General features: G+C 40.0%; 1 protein-coding gene across 6 annotated transcripts in view; it reads left to right on the forward strand.

The window, feature by feature from the left end:
* The window catches only part of LOC101894435 (unconventional myosin ID), a 34,136-nt gene extending 25,493 nt beyond the window's left edge, over positions 1-8,643 (forward strand). For all 6 annotated transcript variants that reach the window (XM_059130862.1, XM_059130874.1, XM_059130865.1 and 3 more), the window contains exons 5-10: positions 5,003-5,228; positions 5,293-5,676; positions 5,744-5,823; positions 5,887-7,281; positions 7,352-7,509; positions 7,569-8,643. In XM_059130862.1, coding sequence (XP_058986845.1) covers positions 5,003-5,228; positions 5,293-5,676; positions 5,744-5,823; positions 5,887-7,281; positions 7,352-7,509; positions 7,569-7,737 — 2,412 coding nt within the window. In that variant the 3' untranslated portion in view covers positions 7,738-8,643. The remainder of the gene's footprint in view (positions 1-5,002; positions 5,229-5,292; positions 5,677-5,743; positions 5,824-5,886; positions 7,282-7,351; positions 7,510-7,568) is intronic.
* Positions 8,644-9,725: the final 1,082 nt, after the last annotated feature.

Here is a 9,725-nt window from a genome sequence, read left to right on the forward strand (position 1 = left end):
AAAATTGTCACCAAAATGCTTTTGTACGCTTGTAAACAATAGAATGAATGGAATAATTTTAACAGCTGTCGGACGAGTCGCTTAGAAATTACAGCAGCAATATATATATATATATATATTGCTGCTGTAATTTCTAAGCCACTCGTATATATATATATATATATATATATATATATATATATATATATATATATATATATATATATATATATATATATATATATATATATATATATATATATATATATATATATATATATATATATTGCTGCTGTAATTTCTAAGCCACTCGTCCGACAGCTGTTAAAATTATTCCATTCATTATGGGAGCTATATCCAAACTCTTTTTTGTACCAAATTCCGTCAATCATTCCAAATTTGAAGACTGTATCTATATCCGATCAATCTTTCTTCCGATCTTTGGGGGTACCTCCGATTCTAATGCTATATCCAGTTCCAACTTCAATTTAAAAGATTATATAGCCTTTGTTACTTTCAGGAGATGCCATAATATATATGGAAATTTTCAAGGAAATCTGTTCTGCGGTTCTTAGAGTCTATAAATCACAAACAAACAATTAAACATTTTCCTCTTGTAATTATTGGGCTATTCCTAAAAATATATCAAATCCCTGCAAACGAAAAAAAATAATAACACAAGATTTGAAACAGTCCTTAATGTTTGTAATGGTGGAACACTGTGGATAAGACTACAAACCATAAGATTGGGAGTTCAAATTTTGATTCTACATATTTATCGATTTTTGGCTAAAAATAACAACTTATTTTGTGAGACAAGTCCTTAAAAAGTAATGGGTTAGAAGGTTGATTGGTTGTTGTTGTTGTTGTAGCAGTTTTACACGTTCTGTTGTTTTTTCCGACTAATCTGGTTCTTCCTCAATGTCCAGGTTTAGGAATTCTGCTACCTTTATGGGCTGTAGCCATAGATCCTCTGGACGGAGTTGGGTAGGCTTGGCAGGACAATTAAACAAATGCAGCGTGTTGTGCGGGCCTGTATCACACGCTGGGCAGGCGTTCCGCACATCCTCATCAATTCGTGCCCAATACGAATTGAGACGGCTGCACCATCCTGAACGTAGTTGGGCCAAAACTACCCTGGTTTGCCTAGGCAGCCGACGTTCTTCAGCTGCAATGGATGGGGGGTGGACTCCGAGTATGGCATTCATACTGTAATTATTGACTACCTCTGCGACTGCATCAGTATGAATGCTATTCAGACCTGCTTGATAGGCTTCATGATCTAGAGGCTCTCTCTTATATCGCTGGACCTCTCTCTCTAGATCGTGCAGGTCCTTCCTGACACGCCTGTGTGGGGGAGTTCTATCCACCATATGGTGGTTAGGGTGACTCCCGCGATAACACCCAAGCAGGTACTGCAACGAAAGCATATGATTATGCTGACGTAAGGGAAGAACCTTCGTCTCCTCATGTAAGTGGTCCACAGGCGTCATGAGGAGGCACCCTGTTGCAGTTCTCAGGGCGGCATTCTGGCAGGTCTGAATACATTTCCACTGCGTTGCACTTGTATTCGCCGACCACACTGGAGCCGCATAGCTAACCACAGACCGACCTATCGCTTTATAAGAGGTCAACAAGGTTTCTTTATCCGCACCCCAAGTGCTGCCGGCTAGCGCCTTGAGGACCTTGTTCCTACTTTTCATTTTATCGCAAATAGCTGTGGCTTGCGCGGAAGACTTGAACATGCTATCGAATGTGACCCCAAGAATTTTGGGGTAGTTGGTGGTCGGAATTATATGCCCCTCGACCTGCACATTCAGCTGTGTTCTCATCTCCGCAGTCCATGTGGTAAATAGTGTGGCCGTCGATTTAGTGGCGGATATTTTCATATTCCTCGCGTGGAAGAAGGCGGCAAGCTCCGCGAGATAATTATTCACCCTGACACATATGTCATCAACTACAGGACCCGACGCCATGATCGTACAATCATCCGCATAAGTTACGATCTCGATGCCGTCTGGAGGGCGCGGAATTCCGGAAAGGTAGAGGTTAAACAGTTCCGGAGATATCACCCCACCTTGGGGAACTCCCTGTTTCACTCTACGAGGCTTGGACTTCTTATTCCGGAATTCCACGTACGACTGGCGTCCACACATATAGTTGACTATCCAACGTTTCAAACTTGGCCGGAGGGTAGTGTTCTCAACGTCCTCGAACAGCGTGGCATGGTTGACCGTATCAAAGGCCTTTGATAGGTCGAGAGCCACCACTACTGTTCTGTGGCACGGCCTGTTCTGGTTGAGTCCTCGACTGATATGTGTGGATATGGCGTGCAATGCTGTTGTAGTGCTATGTAGTGGACGGAAACCGTGTTGATGGTTAGCAACTGAATAGCTTCCTCTGATACTGGGGAGGAGTAAGGCCTCGAGAGTCTTTGCTACTGGCGACAAAAGCGAAATTGGCCTGTATGATTCGCCTTTGCTGGCATCCTTGCCAGGCTTCAGTAGCGGGACCACCCTGCCCATTTTCCAGGCTTCGGGAACTATGTGGGTGGCTAACGACAAGTTAAGGACTTTGGTTAAATACTCAACTCCCGGCGTATCCAGTTGCTTCAACATTACCATTGATATTCCGTCCGGGCCCAACGCTTTAGATGACTTAGCGTTTCGGATGACATTCGCAACATCACCCATCGTAAACTGTGGAGGTACATCCTCGGCGGGAAGAGCTCTTATACGACATAGTACTCTTCGCCTCGCCCTATCACTCTCGGGGTGCTCGACAAATTGGCGGTTAAAACAGCCAGCGCACCTCTTCGGATCAGTCACAGTTACGTCGTTAAATGTGACTGCTGTCCTATCATCCTTTTTCCCAGGGTTCGAGAGTGACTTTACCGTTACCCACAGTTTACTCAAATCGGTTCCGATGTTGCAACACTTCAGATGGTCTAGCCACTTTTTCCGCTTATGCTCCTGTACCAACCGGTTGACTTCCACTGTCAGTTCACTGACTCTGGGATCAGTAGGGTTGGTACGTCGGAGCTCATCACGCTCATTCGCTAATCCCGCTGCCTCTGCTGGGAAATTTGGTCTTACTTCGGGTATTCGACCAGCAGGTATATAGCGAGCGGCTGCAGCTTTGATGATGTCCCGGAAAATCCTTTCAGCTACCCGAACATCAGAAGGATTGGGCAGTTCTCTGAAGCGAAGGTTGGTGAACTCTCTGAACTCGGGCCAGTGGGCTTTCCCATGGTTAAGGAAAGTGCGGCGTTCAGAGGTTATGAAATCGGGCGATCTGCTGATGGAGACGATTATCGGGAGATGGTCTGAGCCAAGAGAAATGACGGGTTGCCAAGTCACGTCATTTATCAGACCGGGTGACACGATGGTTAAGTCTGGCGAACTGTGACACTCTCCTCTTATTCGGGTGGGGGCATCCTCGTTTACCGTGCAAAATGTGGAGCAGTCAATCTGCTCTGCCAACGCTGATCCCCTCTGGTCATTACCTAGGACGGAATGCCACAACTCATGGTGGGCATTGAAGTCCCCTAGTACCAGGCGGTTATTGCCTTCCAAAAGTGGGCTTATATTAGGCAAGTAACGCGGTTCACAGCTATTAACCGGCGGGATATACACATTAAGCACCTCTACCTCGGCAGTACCACACTTGACTGCTACCCCCATACACTCCATGTACGGGTCACTAGAGACTAGCTCAAGCGAGATAGGTCTGTATTGAACAGAATGGTGTATCAGGAACGCTAATCCCCCACCTCCACTTCTGGTGCGATCTTTCCTCAATACGTTGTAACCATTGCAACGTTGTAAGCTACAATTTTCATTGAGCTTGGTTTCCTGCACCGCTGCGATCTTGATATTCCTCCGATTCATAAAATCCACTATCTCATCAATTTTACCTCGGAGTCCGTTGCAATTGAACTGCAAGAACGATGCATTGTCCGGAATTGGAACAGCAACATGTGGCGTTAAGTGCTGCGGTAAAGGTTGCTGTTCTGGAGACTGCGGGGGAGTTCCATACTCCGACGACGACTCGGAAGTTGACGACGAGGTCGTGGACTCACTGGGGACTACGTTGGTGCAGCACGAAGCAACATAGTCCCTATCGCTATAGTCTCGCAACCGGGTTAAACCGGAACAATTTCTAAAATGCACCCATCCTCTGCATCCATTACATCGCACCGAGACTGATCTATGGTGGATGGTGTTTTGGCAAACCGTACAGAACCATGGTCCGGGGTTTTCCTCAAGCCCGGCACGGACCAAAAGAATCCGGAGCAAGCATTCCGGGATGTGCTGCTCCCAAAACAGAAAAATAAACAAACACGAACATGTATACACTGGGTTGGCAGCCGCTGGCCGAAACTGGAGTGTTGTTGTTTCGGGTCAATCCGGTGTCGTAGAACCCGCTGCCGTGGGATTGAGAAGGTTGATTGGTAGATAGTTTCGATAGCCAAACATAGATTAGAAACCCAATCATTTGGTAATGGAATTAAATTAATAAATTAAATATACACATCAAAATAGACTTGATCTTGAGAAAATACAAATATCTTAAATTTTAGGGAAGCACACACACAATCTTTTGAAAAAAAAAAAACACGCGCCTACGAATGTTATAATTCTGTAATTTTTGTTATAATTCTTCAATATATACAATTTTTTTTTTGTTAATCGAATCAATATGAGTTGCGGATATACGAGTTGGTACTGGTGACATCCCATTCAGAATGTTGTACAATTTTTGTAACAATTAAAATAACGTCATCGTCATAAACAGCCACAACATGAGAGCTCATCACAACAATTTTATAATAGCAACATTAATTACAGGGAGCCACGAAAGTGGTAGAGCGTCCTCTCATGAGATTTGGTCATGAATGAAATGTATATGCATGTATATTTTAATTTGTAAATTTGTGTGTCATCAGATGTGTTTTCTGATAGTTTAGGTTTAAGAAATCTATTATAAGTTCGGCGATAACTCAATTTGGCTTCTGTTTTAGCTTTTGCGTGGTGCAAGCGACAATGAACTGCGACAATACAATCTCAATAGGGATCCATCCAAATATTACTATATGAATCAAGGTAGCATGGATATATTGAGCGAGAAAAACGATTACAAGAGCACAAATGCCGCATTTAAAACACTTGGCTTCTCCACGGAAGAAATTTCAACAATTTGGCGTATTATAGCAGCCATATTACATTTGGGCAATATTGAATTTCAAAGTAAGTGCATTATAACCTAATGCAGGGTAGGTTACTCATATGTTATTTTCATGTTCCTCTGTAGTGATTGAAGATGAGCTAGTCATCAGCAACAAGTCTCACTTGCAGTGGGCTTCACAACTCCTGCAAGTCACCCCAGACGAGCTTTCCACGTCATTGATGAAGCGTGTAATTGCTGCTGGTGGCAATGTCATGAGAAAGGATCACAATGCCAGTCAAGCTGAATACGGAAAAGATGCATTAGCAAAGGCCATATATGATCGACTCTTTACTTGGATCATATCACGCATTAACCGAGCCATTCTATTCCGCGGTTCCAAGACACAGGCTCGTTTCAATTCGGTTATTGGAGTCTTGGACATCTATGGTTTTGAAATCTTCGATTCGAACAGCTTCGAACAATTCTGCATTAACTATTGCAATGAAAAATTACAACAATTATTTATTGGTAAGTTTTAAAAATTTCTATGCTCAAGTTAATACTTGCTCTGAATATGTCTGTTTTTTCCCTATAGAACTGGTGTTGAAACAAGAACAGGAGGAATATCAGAGAGAAGGAATAGCATGGAAAAATATAGAATATTTCAACAACAAGGTAAGTTGTCATTACAACAAATAAAGACCAGCTAAATAACGACCGTCTCTTTAATGTATGCAGATAATCTGTGACTTGGTGGAGCAACCCCACAAAGGTATTATTGCAATTATGGACGAAGCCTGTCTGAGTGTAGGCAAAGTAACCGATGTAACATTATTGGAGGCTATGGATAAAAATCTTAGTAAACATCCCCATTACACGAGCCGACAACTAAAGCCCATGGACAAGGAACTGAAGCACCGCGAAGACTTTCGTATCACTCACTATGCTGGCGATGTAATTTACAGCATAAATGGTTTCATAGAGAAAAATAAGGATACCTTATATCAAGATTTCAAACGTTTGTTGCACCACTCGTCGAACAGTTATTTGAGTGAGATGTGGCCCGAAGGAGCTCAAGATATTAAGGCAACCACCAAACGACCACTAACGGCCGGCACACTTTTCCAACGTTCCATGATTGATTTGGTTAATACGCTTCTGAAGAAGGAACCGTTCTATGTGCGTTGCATCAAGCCAAACGATATAAAGAGCCCCACTGTTTTCGACGACGAGCGCGTCGAACATCAAGTGCGTTATTTGGGTCTTTTGGAAAACGTTCGCGTTCGTCGCGCCGGCTTTGTTCATCGACAACGTTATGACAAATTCTTGCTACGCTACAAGATGATCTCACAATATACCTGGCCGAACTTCCGTGCCGGCAGTGATCGTGACGGTGTTCGTGTTCTAATTGAAGAAAAGGGCTTTAGTCAAGACGTAAAATACGGCCATACGAAGATATTCATAAGGTCGCCGCGTACCCTTTTCTCGTTGGAACAACAGCGCAACGAAATGATACCTCATATTGTGACATTGCTGCAGAAACAAGTGCGTGGTTGGATCGCCCGTCAGAACTATAAGAAGATGAAGGCGGCCATGGTTATAATGAGGGCCTACAAAACATATAAGCTTCGTTCTTATGTCCAGGAATTGGCCAACCGTTTCCGACCTGCAAAGAGTATGAGAGATTATGGACGAAGCATTCAATGGCCACACCCACCGCTGGCTGGCCGAAGAGCCGAACCGGGATTAAGACGAATCTACGACAATTGGAGGGCGTACATGATCCTACGCAAATATCCAAGAAGCGAATGGCCTCAACTCCGTCTCCAAATTATTGCAGCGACAGCCATCAAAGGCCGCCGGCTCTATTGGGGACAACAGAATAAGTGGTTGGGTGACTATCTGGCGAATTCGCACGAAAACTCAGCTTCGCTAGCGTATGGCACAAATGTCAAGAACTTAAAAAACGCCGATGGCTTCAAGTCGGTTCTCTTCTCTTCGTTTGCCAAGAAATTCAATAAGCACAACAAACAGTCCGATCGAGCCTTTATAATTACAGAAGGTGCAATATACAAACTGGACGGTGCCAAGAATAAATTCAAAAATATGAACAGATCAATATTTATAAAGGATGTAAGTAGAGTGAAATATAGCGTTGTCAGCGGCGCTCATCAGGCAGTTAACAATGTATATCTCTTTTTAGTTGACCTCCATAAGCATTAGTACAGGACGTGATCAATTGGTCGTATTCCATTCCCCACAAAACAATGATTTGGTCTTTTCGCTACAAGGTGAACATGGGCCACTGAAGGAAGATCGTATTGGCGAATTAGTTGGCAATGTGTGCAAAAAATACTACGAGTAAGTCAAATAAATATTTTCAAAGACTATTAATATGAATAACATTTCCGTTTCGCTAGCATCTGCAACCGCGAACTGAGAGTAGATGTTTCACCCAACATTATGTGCCGCCTCGGAGGGAAATCACGCACAATTGTGATAGAAGCAGCTGCTGGAGTTGAAAATCCCAATTTCAGACATGCTTCTGGCAATATTATCTTTGAAGTTCCAACACACTACTGCGTTTAAGAGTAAAGCTGGACTTTCTAAGATACATTCTTATTTCTTCTTCCAATGTTACGTTGATTCGTTTCACTAACAACAGCAGAGCTCTTACTGTGTCTGATATTGTTTCCAAATTTTCCAAAACCTATACTAAATTATTTTTTTACACATACCGCCTAAGTTATAAAAAACATTCATGTATGCATGCATCATATATGAAATGTTTATAATTTATTAATCGTTATATTTTATTATTATTATTTCTATTATTATTGTAAGTTGAGTCTTTTTTATAACTATTAATATAACTTATATAAATATTGTTTGATGTTATTGTGTCATTAGTCAGCCGATTGAAACTGGAAATTATACGGAAAAAGTATTATATGTACAGTAAAATGAAATTGTGCATTTTTAATTTTTATACTATGGAACTTTAATTGTAAATGTAAGAATACAAGAGAGAGGATAAATATAATTTTCAAATCAGCACGGTTCTAGGGTTATAGTACTTAAAGTAAGTTTGAAATGAGAGAATGTCAATGTTAGTAGTATAGCCTACTTTATCTGCTATTAAACAAATTACATGGTGCCATTCCCAACTTATATGAAATATGACTATTTTAAGGTGATAGTGGCCGTTAAAATGGACCATTGGACTGTGTGCCTTTGCAATGAATAAGCGCTTTATTTTTATATAGAAGATGTTAACCATTTACACACATTCAAATATAATATTTTTACATAACAATTAAAACACTGCATGTATTCAATTATATTTTACACGATATATATTAAATATTTTCCAATTTGATACAACCGAAAAATGAGTTACACAGTTTAAAACTAAGAATATAATCTTATATAATATTATTGTTATAATTATACCACAAAACAAATCAAATAAATACAAAATGTTGAAAGAAATAACTACACGTTTTATTTTAATACATCGTTTTATAAGGCCGTTATGCGACAAGCCAACAACAGAGCTATCACAAATATTGATTATGTCTTTTGCACTGTCCTCGTACGTGGCTAAAAAAAACATTCGGTGAAAAATTTTTAAGGAAATTTTTAATTGCTACCTAATATAAATGCAAATGGAATGTTTTTGAGATAAAATATATTTTAGCAGATACGAATGTATTTAGACTAGAAGCAAGTTCATGAAATTTAATGAAAATTCGGTTCAGATATGCACCACCCACGTTACGTTTGTCCGATTAGCTTGAATCCATCTAGTATAAAGCCTGTACATTTTGGATCGAGTTAGATTTAGGTATGACTCTCAGTTTCACCTTTTTTATATTCAAGCATTTCCCAAGTCATAATAGACACTCTAAGTCAACAATATTTGGCACGAGAGATTATATACGGCATAATAGTCAATTCAAATTAAGATGCAGCACAGGTTACAACTAAAAACTGCTCCTGTAACCGATATGTTTTATATAACATATATGTATTTTATTTATTTGTAATTGAAGTAATTTTTGTAATTGAAGATCAAAAATGAATGTGTGAGCCAATATTGTCCATTTTCACATTTGAGCGTACTATAGTGGGCACTCCGTTCAATGAAAATGAGATTTTTTATATATTTATTTATTTTTTTGTTTTGACTTTATAAATAATGAATCCGGTATTATAGTTTTAAATATTTTTTATTTTCCGATATTTCCAATGGAATATTCAATCATCTTCAAGGAACTCCAATTAATAATTATTAACAGAAGATGATTGGAGATTCTAATCGAAATATCTGCTACTAAAAAAACATATAAAAATATGAACAACGGATTCATTATCCAATTATAGTTTTAAGCATTTCTTTCATCACTTCAAAATTGTGTTAAAAAACAAAGACTCAATAAATTTGAATTGAATTGAATTATCCAAAAATCTAGAAGCCAACCAATCCCAAAATCACAAACATTTTCATATAAGGCAAACTATATTCTCACATGAACATTTTTTTTTCTTTTTTGTAAAATTATTCAACTATTTTG

This window comes from Musca domestica, unplaced genomic scaffold, assembly GCF_030504385.1.
Source record: "Musca domestica strain aabys unplaced genomic scaffold, Musca_domestica.polishedcontigs.V.1.1 11, whole genome shotgun sequence".
Taxonomy (NCBI): Eukaryota; Metazoa; Arthropoda; class Insecta; order Diptera; family Muscidae; genus Musca; species Musca domestica.